Source organism: Mus caroli, unplaced genomic scaffold, assembly GCF_978045245.1.
Source record: "Mus caroli unplaced genomic scaffold, Mus_caroli_1 scaffold_20, whole genome shotgun sequence".
Classification (NCBI taxonomy): domain Eukaryota; kingdom Metazoa; phylum Chordata; class Mammalia; order Rodentia; family Muridae; genus Mus; species Mus caroli.
Genome location: NW_028227275.1, coordinates 46,638,787 through 46,655,996, shown reverse-complemented (window position 1 = coordinate 46,655,996; position 17,210 = coordinate 46,638,787). Strand labels below are relative to the sequence as shown.

The 17,210-nt window shown below is 37.0% G+C and overlaps 1 protein-coding gene across 7 annotated transcripts in view; it reads right to left on the bottom strand.

The window, feature by feature from the left end:
- Positions 1-17,210, bottom strand: part of LOC110285992 (TLE family member 4, transcriptional corepressor) — a 141,905-nt gene that overhangs the window by 61,821 nt on the left and 62,874 nt on the right. For 5 of the 7 annotated variants that reach the window (XM_021152454.3, XM_085834009.1, XM_085834010.1 and 2 more), the window contains 2 exons: positions 4,965-5,169; positions 3,522-3,538 (listed from right to left, as the gene is read on the bottom strand). In XM_021152454.3, coding sequence (XP_021008113.1) covers positions 3,522-3,538; positions 4,965-5,169 — 222 coding nt within the window. The remainder of the gene's footprint in view (positions 1-3,521; positions 3,539-4,964; positions 5,170-17,210) is intronic. The other 2 variants (XM_021152455.3, XM_021152457.3) reach the window with 1 other exon arrangement.

Genomic DNA, 17,210 nt, shown 5'->3' with positions numbered 1-17,210 from the left:
ACACAGAAAAGCATTTAGTGTGAAAAATCGTATGTAAGACTTTAAAATTAAGTACAACATCTGTACTTATTACATTGTAAAATATAAGCTCAATACTGACGGAATTTGTAAGAATACAAGCAAATACTGCATTCAGCATTTGAAATGGCTGTAGAGGTTTGGGAGATAAGTTGGACAATGTACAACTCACTGAAAATGACCATATTCTATGAAAGCATGCAGTATCTTGGCAAGATATTTTGACAAAATAACAAAAATAAAACCTTCACCACTTACAGGGGAAAATTTGCATGTCTGCTCTATTTTGCAGATTAAAAAAATGGCAAATCCTTCAGTTCTGATACAGAAGAATGCTATATTCAAGAGAAATCAAAAGAGGACATAAATAAAGGGATTTTAACGAAAATATGTTCAATATTAGCATCTTGGAAAAAATCATGGACCTGATCAATATTCCTTAGTTGTGAGTTTATCTGTTTCAATTGACCTTAACTTTGGTTCCTCTAGTATGTAGCTGGATATAGGGACAGTAAATAGTGAGAGCCTTAGGTTTTTATAAAGCTTAGGCAGTTTGGTGGTGGCTGTTCTAAGTTATTAACCCCATTTCAGTCAGTTGAAAACTGGAGAGTGATGTAAGACCTGACTGGCTTGGAGCACTCGATCTCCTCGTGAACAAATTCCTCCAGCAACTGGTTTCTTGCCATTTCCAGGCCTCACATGAGGGGCTTACCGCTGGTCACAGTCAGCAGACAGCCAAGACAAATAAGGACGGTGGCAGGGGCGATGGCCCCTTATTTCAACAGTACTACTGTACACAATGCTTTAGTTTCTCATGACCAAGTAAATTGATTCTAGGACTCCCTATAGTGCTTTCTCCTTTAGATCCATATTTACATTCTCTATCAATGTCAAAAAACTTCAGATGGAACTCTGCAAATAACAGGCTTAAGAATGAACTCGGCTACTGGAGCTAAAGACGACTAGATCAATAAAGCCAACAGTCTGTGATTTAGTGGGACAGAAACTTCAGAGAGGGGAAAGGAAACGAAGGGAAAGGCCTAAAAATTCAGTAAAGGATGGCTCTGCTTTACTCAGTTCCTCAAGGAAAAGCACCTTAATTACGTGGATCTTTACAGTGAGCCTAAATGTCTGTTTTATAAGCTGTTCTCAAATCTGCCCTGTTTAATAATCGGTAGCATCAGGAAAACATTTTTTAAGAGTGTCTCTCACAATTAAACCCTCCCATAACTTTGTGTAAATCAAAACTTTGCTACCATATCAAATGTTACAATGAAGCTGTGTAACGCTGCCCACATCCTCATTACATGCAACACTAATTACTACCAGCAGATTCCGATTTTTCTGCACATTACAGGCTTTTAGAGGAGCTATAAAATTTTCAGGCACCATTAATTTAAATTTGTATTGAAATTTCCTTTTGACAGATGGCCAAAAATTACTTATTATTTAGAGTACAAGAGCTGCCTGTTTGCAGATTAGAAGAGGAAAGGGAAAAATTTAGAGCCAGAAGGAAATTTATGTCACATTCATTACCTGTTAAATGTTAAGGAGAACTATTGTGCATGAATAAATTATTTCATTCTAGCTCAACTAGCAGACCACTGGATAACTGGTTGCTACAAACCACCCCCAGTCACACATCAGCCAACAACCATAAACTGCCCCCTCTTAAACAGGAACTCCTTACACAAGGATAAGGATGCTCATTAGAATTGTCAGCCACTTCTGGAGCATCACAGAAACATGTTAAAAAAAAAAAAATTTAGCCAACTAATTCAACTTGAAAACCTTAAGACAATGCCAGAACGTAGATAGCACACTTCAAGCATGGACCTGTAGCTGTCAGTCATAATAAATCAGAACAAAGCATCAACTTATTTCCTTAGTACTTTCTTAAGGCTTCTGGCTATTCTGCCATGTTTAGGCTCACTTGGATTATAGATGATTAAAAATATACATCTTATTCTTCTTGTGTGGGGTCATAAGAAATGTAAATAGCATAAAGTGTACCATGGTATATAAATATTTTCACAATCATCTGTGAGTGGAGCTGGAGGAGTCTTTGGTTTAGTCCACTGGCCTACCTGAAGGTATGGATTCATCATAAGCCACCAGGAGTGTTTACAGTACAGCCTCAGACAGGCCTCCCTAGAGATCTGATCAGCTGATCCCGACTACCTTATCTACTAATTACTTCTAATGTACAAGTGGAGAGCATGTAAACTCTAAGACATTTTTTTCATGTAGGTACTGATGTGAAGAGTATACAACAAAATGTACAATTGCATATACATAATTAACACTTAATGTGTATAGTTCTACTTGTTGGCAGTTGTTTGGGATTGCAAGTGCACTTTTAAATTTAAAGATTCTCAAAGGGTAAAATGGATAGACTCAATATTGAATTTCTGTTATTTAAGGACTATGAAAACAATTTGAATTTTCAAAAGGTCAAAGAGTAAAGTACTATTCATAGTCAAAGACCGTATTTATGGGAAAGACTAGTATTGTATATACTTCACAAAAAACTGCAAAAGGTCTAAATAACCCAGTGGTTCCCAACCCCTTTAGCAGTGAATCAATACTTCACAGAGATCACCTAAGACCACCAAAACCACATGGTTATGATTCATAACAGTAGCGTAATTACAGTTATGGAGCAGCAACAAAAACAATTTTATGGTTGGGGGGTCACCACTACATAAGGAACTGTTATTAAAGAGTGACAGCACTAGGAAAGTTGAGAACCACTGAACTAACCTATGGGCCACTACATTTGATTATTTAAAACTCAAAATGATAGTATCCATACCCTGGTTAGTGTCCCAGAACTAGGTTACTTCTGATGGGTAATAAAATGGTATGTGCTACACAATTATGCATACACATGGCATATTTAACTGGACCTGACTCAAGGTGATTGAAATATATTCATAGTTTATTCATTTCCTGTATTACAACCTGTACATTTTGTTTACATACAATGAAACACAGAAGGCAGGTGAAACAGATTAAAATCTTCAAAGAATTATTTGCCACACTGCAAACCCAAATAATACAAAAAGAGCATGCATTGTCTCTGGTAAACAGAAACACTCTAAGGCAGGCTTTGTCTCCTCCTCTCATGCTGAGCATGAGCCTAGGTTACACATACCCAGCTCAAGCTCTCCCACTGAGCCGACACCACTCATTTGGCCCAAACAGATGTTTAATGCTTTGTTTTCTGATGAGTATATGTCTTATAAATTAATACATTTACTTCACTGCAGTATCTTAAAGCAGTTACATTTTTGCCTAATATGAGCAATCCATTTGTGTTCTACAAATCTGATCCTCAGAAAAATATGATCATTGTTTAAAAAGACCAGTTGACTAAGCTGACCACAACTTGGTAAATGTCATCCATACTGGTCTCTAAATCTCAAAGAATCCATTATTAGATTTATTCATATTACTCATAATCCCGCTACACTTTGTGTCTGAATGTCTTTGAGTCCTACCTTGATGGAGTCTCTGTCTGTAGGCAGAACAGCAGCAAGGCAAGCAAACAGAGGCAAGAAAAAAAGAAACAGGCTTGTTAGTTTACATAAAATCATACTTATCAAACCTGACCCTGCTAAATAATAAATTGAACAGATGTCAACTTTACTGTAAAGTTAATTATTAATACTACTCTAACAAAATTCACAAAGCACTGGTTCACCTTTGACACAATTTCAAATGAACCAAAGTTAGCCATTCTTATTTATGTGTATCTTATTGACTTTTCCACTTAAGTTTATAATCATGAGTCAACTCTGTACCATAGCATTAAGATAACTCTAAAACAAATATTACAATATTCCTAGGATCACAGAAGATAAACTTATCTCTATGTAATATGAACAATTTGCACATGCTCTAAACTTTGGTAATGATACTTAAAAAGCTGTAGATAGGACATTTTTATTACAAGCCACACCCTTTCAAACCAACAAACCATCCCTTTGCTAGATAAATTATCATACAGGAATGGTGGAAGACTTTCTTTCTTTCTTTCTTCCTTCCTTTCTCTTTCTTTCTTTCTTCGTTTTACAAGACAAGAGTTTCTTTCTCTGTGTAGCCCTGGCTGTCCTGAACTCACTCTGTAGACCAGACTGCCTCGGCCTCCCGAGTACTGGGATTAAAGGCGTGTGCCACCATGCCCGGCTAGAATTTCTTTTTCAGTCTTTTAGTTACCTACTGAAAACTATCAGTAAGCACTGTACAAATGCACAGGAACATTGAAAACCCTCGGTACCAACATCTTCCTTTACAAGAGAAAAGAGACCACACATGAGAACACAGTGAACTTCCTCAGTAGGTATTATCAAAAACAGTTCATCTCATGTTCTGAATAGCAGTAACTCACCAACTTGTTGTTTTTGAACTGAATCACCTCAATATGACAACTGGAATTCTTACTATACTCTATAAATTCTTCTAATTTACTAATAATAACTGATTTAGTCAAATATAAGTAAGCCTTTATTAAGTTTTCCTCTCCAAAAATCTGGTCACAGCTGACTTTTAAGGATACATGTACTTTAAACAAGATTTCACTACTGATCTAAATTTTGGAAGCAAGGGATCAAAGGCAACCAATTGTCTGAGGAGCTGGAAATGTAGCCCCACTATAGGACCCTTGACTAGATGTGTAAGGACCCTGGCTTCTATCACCAGAAAAGTCAGGATAGAAGTGGAGGGCATGGGGTGGCAAAATCTGCAAACAGCTCTTTGTCTTTTCAGCAACCACAAGGGTTCCATGTGACAAATGACTCCTTCTAATAACTAATATGCCTTTTGGTGGAAATCCTTTTATTTAGATACTAGCAAAATAAAATTCAGAAACAGAAAATGATGGCATCTAGAATCTATCCCTAGAAGGTAGATAACGCCACACTGATGCCCAAATGCCCACTCACCTCTTTGGTGATCATTGTCATGGTGCTTTTTCTCATCCTTAATTGGGAGGTGAGACTGACCTCCTAGTGCACTGGAGAGGGCCAGAAGTCCTGCACTGCTACCGATAGGTGGAATGGCTGGGGGCTGAAGCCCTGAAGGGTGTGGTGTCAGAGGCACAGGCAGACCATGTCCGTGTGATAAATGCTGAGCTTGGAGTTGTTGCTGCTGTGAAAAATCAGACACAGATATTGAATTTGTCCCTTGTATAGCCTACAAGAAAAACAGTAGGTATAATAGATAATGAAAACAATCTTGTACACAAGAAGGAGTTACCCTCATCCTGAATCATTTTTAAAGTTGGGAGAGGGGAAGGAGGAAAGATGCATAAGTGATGTTACTTTTCTTCTAAAATCTATGGGTTTTGTTGCTGTTGTTGTTTTAATATGTAAGGTAAATGACCTAGATTTTAAATATGATAAACTGTTTAAATGCCTCTTAAAAGCTGAAGGTTCTTTAACAAAGCCTCTATATTTTGTTCTAGAACAAAAGGCAAAGGTCCAACTATCATGTATTTCTAATCAAAATGTATATGTGAATAACTGTTAAGGCAGTGATGTAGAACAAGAAAAGCTGAAAATTGAGAAAATTAGTGTTAAACAGTTGTCCCAGAACCACTGCACAGCATGCAGGGAGAGTTAATTTGAAAGAGAAAACCTGAATTAACAACCCAGAAAAGGAAGCTGGTTGCAGCCACAGTTTTTTAAGCCCTTTAAGTGTCCTCAGCGGCACTTGAGCAAATTACTAAAGAAAATCCAATGTAGCAAGGCTTGGGTTCTCCTGTAGGCTTGCTCAATAATGCTGAAATAATTGGGCACTCTGTGCACGTTTAGTGATGCTCGAATGAAAAGCTAGAGGCCTGCCCTTGTACTCTTCTCTAGCAGCTGACTTTGTGTTGTGACAGGTTTATTTGAGTGGGACCGTGATGCATGCACCAGTAACTACGCTGACAAGAGTTTAAAGTCATTTTTACCAGCACACTGGCAACACATAGAGAAAGCCCTTAAGAGGTTGACCTCAGCAGAGACTGAATCAAGCCTGACTATAGGAGCCACTATGGGTAGGTTTGCTTCCTCTGCTGAATGGGCAAGGGAGAAGACAGGGAGGATGCTGAGTTAAATACACCCCTCAACAGGGATCTCTTCAACTCAAAACCTGCTAAGAAAACTCTATCAGAACAATTGCTGGGTAATCTAAGACTAACATTTATAATCACTAAGTATTAATTACTTCTTTCAAATAAACCAGTTTTTATGCTAAATCTAAAATAAAGAACTTCTATAGCAAGATTTCTTCATAGTAAGATTTCACTAGTTTTCAAAAACTGAAATTATTCTCTAAAGAGAAACTTTAAGTAGCTTTTTCAGTATTTCAAAGAAAACAATAAACTTCTCTTCAAGTTACTTTCTTTCTTCGTCCTCTACTGTGTGCCTTCCTGTATGTACCTAAAGTATATCATGAATCAGTTCTTTTCTCCTGCTGACCTGCATCTACCATCTGGCTCATACACTTAACATGTAGCAAGTAAAACCATCAGCAAAGGCACACAAGGAATCGAAAATGGGAGCAGAACTCAGATTCTCCGTTAACCTAACCTCATACTCCATGTACACAAAGCCTTTTCTACCTGTAGTTTTTAAATTAGATGCATGAACTTTGGGAACAGCAACCCTTATTGGTCACTCAATACAGAGTTGTTAGCTTGAAAACATATACATATAAACAACAAAAATGGACTAGGCAGTACAGAGACAGATATGAATATATTCCATATATTATATATAACACATATAATACATATTACATATGATATATAATGTATAGATATATAATAGATATCCACATACATATAAATACATCTAGCTCATATACATCTATCTATATATATATTGTGCACCCATACACACATATACATACCTGTGCACATATATACATATACATGTAGATGTAACAATAATAGGCTATTAACTTGAAAGTAGAGGTGCACGAGAGGGGTTTGAGGGAAGGGAGTTGGGAAGGGCTGGAAGGAAAATATTAAAAACTCATATAAAGCTAGAAGGAAGTATATAGAAAAGTTAGACGGTTCCTCACTGGAGTGACCTAAGTCACCTCCACAATCCTTCAATATTATTTAGTTGACCAAAGTGTACATGCAAAATTTTATTTTCTAAATATGTAGAGATACATATTTGATAAATATAGTAATTTAAGTAAATACATATTAAATTTACCTTAAAATCTAGTTCAACTTATTGACAAATTGTCCCAGTTTTCCTTTTCCTCAAAATTCCATAATATTTCCATGTATAGTTGGGGCCTATAGCTGCTTATCTCTCTAAGTTCAACTGTCAAGGCAGTGCAAGCCCCTGAGACTGTATTTCCTCTTTGACTGGAGGGGTCTCTGTATGACACAGAACCTTTAGACACAGAAGCATTTGCATATCATCTGATATGCTCAAGAATATTTGTGTCATAATTCATGATAAAAAGAAAATAGCCTAAATGGTACATTCAATGATTCCAGTATATTGTTCTTCTCTCTGAACAAGTCTTTAGCTGCCTTATCTTTCCATTAAAGCAGGACATTTTCAAGGACAGAGAATATGCGTGTCCTGCTATACATGAGAGCACAGTGAGCTTCTTCAGAGTACTTCCAACGGGGCCTTATATCCCCTTCCTCCTTTACGTGAGGAACAAGAGCAAGAGCAAGTCACCCCAATACAGGAGGGGTGACAAAAGGGGTTTTCAGCCTTGACAGTACTCTAATAAAAATGCCTCTTTGAAAAGTATTCCATGGTTTTAAAAACAATAACCACTCTCCAAATAAAAGCAGCTCAGATTTCATCCCACTCAGATTTTCCATAAAACTAGTATCCATTTGACTATGCACTACTATACAACGGCAAGGGAGCTTTGGCTGAAGTACTAGCCGATTGAGTGTTTGCTCCAAATTTCCATGTATTATTATTATTACCACCGATAGTCATCACCAGCATACACATGTACTCAATAAATCTGTTTCTGTGTGTGTTGAAATTCTCTCCATACTTCTATTCTAACCTCCTTGGGAAGGGAATGCCTCACCCTGATTATACTCAATCAATAACCAACTGTACGTGCTCTAGCACTGCCTCTGAATTCTGATGGCACTTGAGGCCAAATCACATAAATAACACTCAAGAACCCAAGAAAATAAAGAGATTTGTATAGGGATAGCTAGATGAAAATACATTAGTTACAAGTTTATTCATAGAGCTATTTCTTTTTTAAAAAATCTCAAATTACTAGAGATTTCTTATTCTTAGTATGTATCAAATAGATTATCAACTAAGGTCATCACCATCCTATAAACAGATGAATATTGGGCTTCCAATGATATGAAGTTCAAAATTTACAATACAATCAGAAGAAAGCTAGCTGGTTCTACTATATTTTTCATTTATAACAATTTAAAAATAAACAACTACAATCTAAAATAAGGAAGATCCATAGTATCATGATAAAACTAAGGAGCTTGGTACCTCGTCACATAAAACTTATGGGCTTATTTTTATTGATGAGCTTTTTATTTTTCATATAAATTTCAAATTTCTTAAAGAGAACTACCACCAAACTTTCCTTAAACAAATGAACTCCAGATACTCAGTCATGACTGCATATCCAAAGCTTTTATTGTTTCTAGTGAATATATGGAATTCCCATTTACTCTTTGCCTAGCTTCCACTACTAACATTAATGCCATATATAATGTTTTACCAAATTTATCAAACTAGAAAAATTCACACCGGCACATCACTGTCACCCAAGCTACCAACCAACCGAGACCCTGCTTACCCGACCCCAATGTACCTTTTCTGCTCCAGAATTCAGACCGTGATAGACTATGGGCATTTAAAGATGTTACATCCCACTTCTGTTTTTAAAAATCCCTTAAAGATTTTAGGCATGATTACAATCAAGTATAGTCCTACTGATAAATAGCACCTGGTTTGAATAGATTTAGAGAGGAAAACAAACTGAAAAAGGCTACCATAAACTCATGGCACAAATCTCTCATCCCTACAAAATGTCTAAACAATAAAAATATATTCATCATGGTTTTCTCCACAATGGAATGGTTTTTATTTAAGTGTTTTAAAATATAAAACTACAAGTAAAATATTAAATATAGCATGTCATTAAAATGTGTACGACAAAACGTAGATATTCCAAAATATTCCAGTGACTCTCACAGCAGAAAAACAGGCTCCTTTCTGACTTTAGTACCCATTTTTTAAAAGTTTGTTTCCAAGTTCTCACCATAAGACCTGACCTAGAACTACAGCCAGCATTAGATACCATCTTCTTTAAGAGTTAAATTTTAAAAAGAATCTACATTATGGCTTCTTCCCGACAAAGCAGAATGTGTGGAAAGGAGTAAGCTTTCTGCAGCTACTATCCATGACCACCTTGTAAAACCATGAGTCCACAATCCTTTCATCCCTGCCCACCTGTGCTTACTGCAAAGTAGGTTTCCTGCTTTATCCTCCCTCTCCTTTAAACGATTAAAAGAAGGGCTATGTGGATACAGAATGCTGACAGATTTGCTATCAAAGTAATTACCGCTCTGAAAAATAAAAACCAACAAGCTAATATTAATAGCTGGACATGGTGGCACACGCCTTTAATCCCAGCACTCGGGAGGGAGGCAGAGGCAGGCGGATTTCTGAGTTGGAGGCCAGCCTGGTCTACAAAGTGTTTTCCAGGACAGCCAGGGCTGTACAAAGAAACCCTGTCTCGAAAAACCAAAAAACCAAATAACAAAACAAAACAAAACAAAAAAAAAAAAAACAAAAAAACCCTAGCAGCAAGGTGGCACACAAAGCCTTGCTGTGTGCAATCAATTCTGTTAATTGTATTTTACTGGCTATTCCTTAATAAACAACTATTCCCATATAATCTCAAGTTCAGAAAGAAGAGCAGAATTCAATTTTACATGTGTTCTCTATTAGTAAAAGGGAGGATTTTTTTTTTTTAAAATCAAAGGTCCTCAACTATTTGATCACCAGGACTTGACTAGCCAAAAATGAAACAGGAGCTAACTAGGGTAGAATAGCTACCACACACTGCCCCAGGAATTCTGCCCATCCCAAGATCATTACTCCACCCTTCATTATCTACCAAAATCTCAAAGTTCTCAAACACTATGCCCACATATTGGTTCCTACCCCCTAACTCCCTCTTATCTTGCTTTTTCAAAAGCAAAGCAAAGGGAACAGAGTAAAAGGTGTGTGGGACTCGGGGGAGCTTTGTTAGAGGGCAAGAAATCTATCCAGACAAACTGTATCAGAACAACGAACTCACTGGCAATAAGGATACAGCCTCACAGCATCTTAAAATACAGCTATAAATCACTGCAACATAGTGTTTATTGTTTGTTTAATCTTCACAAATCCTTCCTTGTTAACCTGAGAAAACAAATGGAAGTACAGACATTTCGTGTAAAAGACTAAAGGTGTACAGAGGCCACTGGCTCCAAAGAACACACCTATCCTACCAGCTACTCACAGAGCATAAACTGATCTAATCTAATGAAATGATCTGATCTAGCTAGAAGAAATTATACCAGGAAGGAAAGGCAGACTGAAACAGACTTAAGGAGCCAGAAGGAAGCACCATGCTGGACAGAAGTAATCTAAGTGAACGGTGAGGAAAAAAATGTTTTAGTACAAACAGCACTGTTAACCCAGATCATAACTACAAGGCTGGGATAAATCTGAGAAAGAAGTTTATTCAAGAAGCAGTCCAAGGAAGTGCACAAGTATCAGTCACCTGATGTTCCCAAGCTTGTTTCCTATGCAAATGTGGGACCGTCACAACATCTACCTCCCAAAGTAGCTGTGAATACTATACCTGTTACTATTACTTAAAACAGGTTATCTATACCCTCTCAAAATACACACACACACACACACACACACACACACACACACACACACGGTGTATCAATTCTTTTCTATTGCTATCATAAGGCCACCAAAGGAGGGAAGCTCTTTTTTATAAGATATTAACTTAAAATGAAAATTACCTTTTCATTCTTAATTCAAAACATATAATAAAATTATGGAGTACAAAGTTGTTAAACAGGTTATTCAGTGTCAGGAATCACTTCATAGATTAGTTAGGTTCTCTATAATGTGATAAATAGAAATATATAACGTCACTTTGGTAGTATTCCTACTTAAAACAAAACCCTTAACCTGATTTGAACCTTGAAAAAATTAGAAATAAACAAATCCAGAATACAGAAGATTACACAAGACAAGTCTAAAGTCTTTGAAATGTAAACAAAATGTCCAGCAAAGTGGTTTGGGGTCTGTTTCAAAGACAAGAAGAATAAAGAGAGATGGAGATGGAAAGAACAGTGAGATATATGAACCCTGTATTGGAGAAAAACGCCACAAAGAAAAAGAGTTAACAGAAATGCTGAAGGACATTCTATAGGCAGTTGGACAAAGAGGACAATACACTCTCACACGGGCCAAAGGATATGTTAACTGCACTGTTCCAACAGTCTTGTCTACTGAAGACACATATTTAAGTATTAATGGTGAAATACTCTCACTTTTGAGATGTACTTCAAGAAAACGAGAGGAGGCTTCTGCACTTAACCAATGCTTACTACACTGAGCGATGGGGTTCTAGGACAACATTTCATTCTAGCTATATATAGGTAGCAAAGGTGTTACAGTTGGACATCCACGTGTGTATATCAGAATGGAAGATGGTATCACCTCAGGTACAAGGAGCAGCTTGCTTCTGTAGGATTTCTTAATTCTACCTGTGGCCAGGAGACCCTTCCCTTTTAGCCCCTCTCTTTACTTCTGCTTGAAAATTTCATATTCCTCATCCATCTCCTTAACCTGCTATTCTAGCCCAACATGGTGCCTGTGTCGTTTCCCAAACAATTAGGGGGGTTTATTAACCTTCCCACTGGAAAGTAGGTTGCCGATTTTCTCTCCCCCTTAATTGTTTAAGCTTTACTAGGGAATCTAATTCTAAGCAAATAATGAAGGTATAAAGTATTCAAAAAAAATTAACTGACTTTTCTATTTTATGAGTTTTAGTTACTGAAGTCATCAAGTGAAAGGATTGTGATGAGATAGCTTTCTGTAGTTACTTGAACAATCTTAAAATGGCAACATTTTAAAAAACTTAAATATTTCATGTTCCCTGAATTTGAGAGGTAGAAGGAACCCTAGATGCTATCTCTAGTTATGTTGATTTTCAACAATTTGACAGCTTATATTTGCTTCACCTTTGTGTATTCTGCATATATGTACACACATATATATATATGAAAACAAATAAAACTTTACTCAGATTACTCATATCAAAAAGAGTAAGCATTTTTAATTTAGCACAAATACATATACATATTAAACAAATACTATGTGTACACTATGTTTTCTATTCTGTATCTTTGGTTTGTTTGGTTTTTTTTTTTCGAGACAGGGTTTCTCTGTGTAGCCCTGGCTGTCCTAGAACTCACTCTGTAGACCAGGCTGGCCTCGAAATCAGAAATCCGCCTGCCTCTGCCTCCCGAGTGCCGGGATTAAAGGCGTGCGCCACCACGCCCGGCCAAACCTTTTAAAAAGTTTCAAGAGTGAACATCTTGAGTTTTTCTTAAGAGGGTAGCGGGTAGCTCTTACTCCTATAAGGTCAACAACACTTTTTAAGTTTGAGTATTACTCTTATCTCAAAGTATTTGCTACTCATAAGCAACATAGAAACACAAGACAAGAAAATAGAACCACAAAAAAAGGAACAAAGCTTACTATGAGACAATGGCATAATTTCAAGGAAAGAACTATTCGAACCATAAGGCAACTCCTCTGACTTCTAACTCAATTTCTCCCTGACCCTTGGCCTTGTCCTCCTCTCCCTCAGTCACCTGCTTCCTCAGCCATGGCTTACAATTAGCTAGCAACCACCAATCCTTAATAAGCACTACCGTCTCTAACTCCCTAGACAATATATGGGAAAACTTCACTATAGACTCCCAATTAGCAAATTTTGAATAAACTCTGCACTGTTCTATAATGTCATTTTCTTGGCCGGCCAGCTCCCAAATAACAACATGGAGACATTTTATTAATTATGAAAGTTTGTTCCTGACTTAACGGACCCTCAACTAACTGTCCCCCCACATGGCTTGTTAGTTACCTCTTCTGTTCCCACGCTCAGTTTCTGGCTGACTGATGAATCTCTCTGATCAACAGGCAAATCAGACTCTTTCCCAGAGTTCTATCTCTCCCTAGAAGTTCCGCCCTTCCTGTCCTGCCTCTTGGCCAGTCAGCTCTTTATTACATCAATTACAAGCTGTTGGATAGTGAGTTTACAAGATATGATGCAGTCATGTGAATAACAATACCAAAATGGGTTCTGCACTCAACTTTTTGTGACAGAGAAATCAAATCAGCATTATGAATAGTACTAAGGAAATCTTTACCTAGTGCACAAACAGATCATGCCAACAATGTCTCTTTAACTTGTAGGGACATAAACATTCTGTGTACATATATTCCATAATGTTTTACTATTTCATATTTGTTTTTGTTGTTACTTTTATTACATAGTCTGCATAGGATCAAACATCATTTGCCTTATGAGCACCTTTCCATCTAAATATAAGAAACTTTTATTTTACTGGTGGTATTTACATATATATTTCAGCTTTTGATTCTTACATGTAAGAGTAACATCAGCAGATAAGAAGCACGGTATGGATCAAGATAATGCAACCAAGCTATAAAGGTGACATAAATCAGATAATTTGTGCTAACTAATTTAGTATGTACATCAGTCACATTCATCCCACTTCCCTCCCAACACTGAGCCTGAGACACCTTAATGATGTCTTGGAAGTTAAAGACAATAAATATGCTCTCTGTAAAAGGGGGAGCAGTCATGAACAAATAAAGGATGATGGCGCTCTGACAAACAGTAGAAGTAGAAAACCCAGTTCTGCCCCTTCCTCCTTGTATAACCAACCGCCTACAGAAGTTACTTCTAGATTCCAAGTTGTATTTCAATATTATAAAGTTATGTGACTATGTCTCATGTAAAAATTAAACAAAACATATAAGTGCTTATTAGCATAGTGCTTGAAACAAAAAACAAATCCAGAAAATTTCTGAGGTAAAGAATAAAAGCCTAGAAATGTAATAAAATCTAGAGAGATAACTAAAGTAAAAAAGAAGCCTAAATTTTAAAATAACAATTCCATAATCATTAAAGTAGGATTGTAATGTTAAATTAGACAAATTGGTGGCTATCAGCTCCAGCCTTGAATTTTATAGAAAAGAAACCTTAAATGACATTACTAAGATCTGACACTGTGGTTTGTATATTCCCTACTAGTCTACACTTCCTCTCTACCTGGGCTCAGTGCTGTAGAGGAAAAAAAGTCAGGTAACAGTTCAAAATATAGAACATCTATAGATTTACTAATTATTATAAGCCATATTACTTTTGAAAAATAGTGCTCAATATTTGTTTTACAAACATTTATTGAAAAAATGAGATACCCAATGCTTTGGCACCGTGGCTATAAAAGTGAACAAGACAAGAGACACACAAATCAATACTAAGTGCTATGAAGAAAATACAAGAGGCTAATGGCACAGAGACCAAAGGGAAAGAAAGGCTGCCAGCCAGAAAGACCTTTCCTGAGGCAAGGCCATCTGAATCAACATTTGAAGAAAAGCACTAAGAAAGACCTTTCCTGAGGCAAGGCCATCTGAATCAACATTTGAAGAAAAGCACTAAGAAAGCTTAGGACATGAAGAGGGCACCGTAGAGGAAAGAAGACCTGCTACACAACCTCAACAAGAACATGCTGGGAGCTGCTTATCAACTGTTAAATTGGGAGGAGGGGAGGAGTCTGAAGGCACTGCGAGATACTCAATTTCCCATAGAAATTTTCCTATGCAAAAAGGTCAATGACCGCCAGGCGTGGTGGCGCATGCCTTTAGTCCCAGCACTCAGGAGGCAGAGGCAGGCAGATTTCTGAGTTCGGGGCCAGCCTGGTCTACAAAGTGAGTTCCAAGACAGCCAGGTCCATACAGAGAAACCCTGTCTCGAACCTCCTCCCCCCAATCCCCCTCCCAAAAAGTCAATGACCAGAAAATTTTAAACAAAGGAGCAATGAGATCTGATTTACATTTTAAACAAAGATCACTGAAGCCATGGTCCATAAATTAAAATAAAGGAATAACAATAACAACCAACACCACCCAAAACCTAAAAATCCCATCATTATTAGAAAGCAGCTATGAAGGACTGGAGCAGCAAAGATAGGAATTATATTACACAGCACTTTTAACAAAAGGTTTGTATATTCAGCAAAGAAAATAAAGCCCACCACCATAACAAGAACAAATGGGGTCATGAACTAAAACTCCTCAAAGAAAATAATAGGAAAAACTATTTGTAATGAGTTAAATATTACTTAGAGACAAAACTAAAGTAAAAACCACACATGAAAAAAACAATTATCAAACTGGAATTGCCTCAATTTTGAAAAAATAAAAGTGTGCACTTAACCATAGCAGCTCCTGACTGTTACTGCCAAGGCAGGATATGTGTTTGAGGTTATCTGGATACAGGTGCATCCTCAGTGAATATATGTGACAAAAACATAAAATATTTATATCTAGGATATTAAATGGCATCCAAAACTTATAAATTACTAGAGAAAAAAGGTAAAGATTTCATTAGACATTTAGATAACAGAGTTAGCAACACACATAAAAAGACAACATCATTGTGGTGGTTTGACTATACTAGCCTCCTAGGGAGTGGCACTATTGGGAGGTGTGGCCTTGTTGGAAGAAGTGTGTAACTGTGGGGGTGGACTTTGAGACTCCTCTCTAGCTGCTTGTAAGTTAGTTTTCTCTGGTCTGCCTTTTGGATCAAGATACTCTCAGTTTCTCCAATCCCAAGTCTGCCTAGGCGCTGCCATGCTCCTTGATGATAATGGATCTAACCCCCAAACCTATAAGCCAGCCATAATTAAATGTTGTCCTTTATAGAGTTGCCTTAGTCATGGTGTCTTTTCACATCAATGGAAACCCTAACTAAGACAATCATTAACATTTATGAAAAAACAAAATAGAAATGCATAGTGAGTACTACCAACTTTTTAAAAAGCTGTTATCTCAAGTGTTGGTGAGGATAAAGAGCAAAGGCTCTCTAGACCTATCAGCAAGACAGCAGAACAACAGGGCCACTGTGGAAAACAGTCTAGCACTTACAAACTGAAACACACTCAGCATATCACTTTCACTTTTAGGTAATTACCCAGAAGAAATGAGACATTCACTTTCAAAAATGTGGATGTGACTATTTCTTATAGTACTATTCTCAATCACTCAGAATTGAAGACAATTCCTTTGTCCCCTGAAAACTGACTGAATAGGCAGACTGGACTACATTCACAATGGGGAATCACTCAGCAATACATGGGGACCCTCAGTATGGACAAAGGCAAGTACATGGCCAAGTCTCCAAGGTCTTATGTTCAAGGAAGAGGCATTTAAAAGGCTATACAATAACAAGTCCACTTGTAGTACATTCTCCAACAACCTCACTTTGAGAAAACCAACTTTTATTCCAGAGGGAATGCAAAAGGAAAAGAAACTATCTACAAAAAGAAAAAAGGGGAATGAAGGGTAGGGGAGAGCTCATTCCCTGCTGACTGTGGTAGCAGCTCTGCAGCTATATTCAGCTATCAAAATCCGTACACCACACTAAATCTTAAAAGAACATTAAAAGTCAGTAACGAACGTATATTTTTGAATTCTTAATTCCAGACATCTAAAAACTTTATCTACAAATATAAGAAGAATACATGAGTATTTTTAATTCTCATTAATGTTTACAGTCTCATTTTTATCTTGTTTTAAGAGCCTTCCAAACAATTTTTTTGAAACTAAAATATGCAGGGCTGGAGAAATGGATCATTGGTAAGACCAATCATTACTCCTGCAGAGGATCCATGTTCAATTCCCAGCACCTACATGATGGCCCACTATTATCCATAACTCCAATTCAAGAGGATCTGATGTTCTCTTCTAACCTCAGTGGGCACCAGGCATTTATATGGTGCAACAGAAACATGCAGACAAAATGTTCATATACATAAAATAAATAAGCCTGAAAATTTT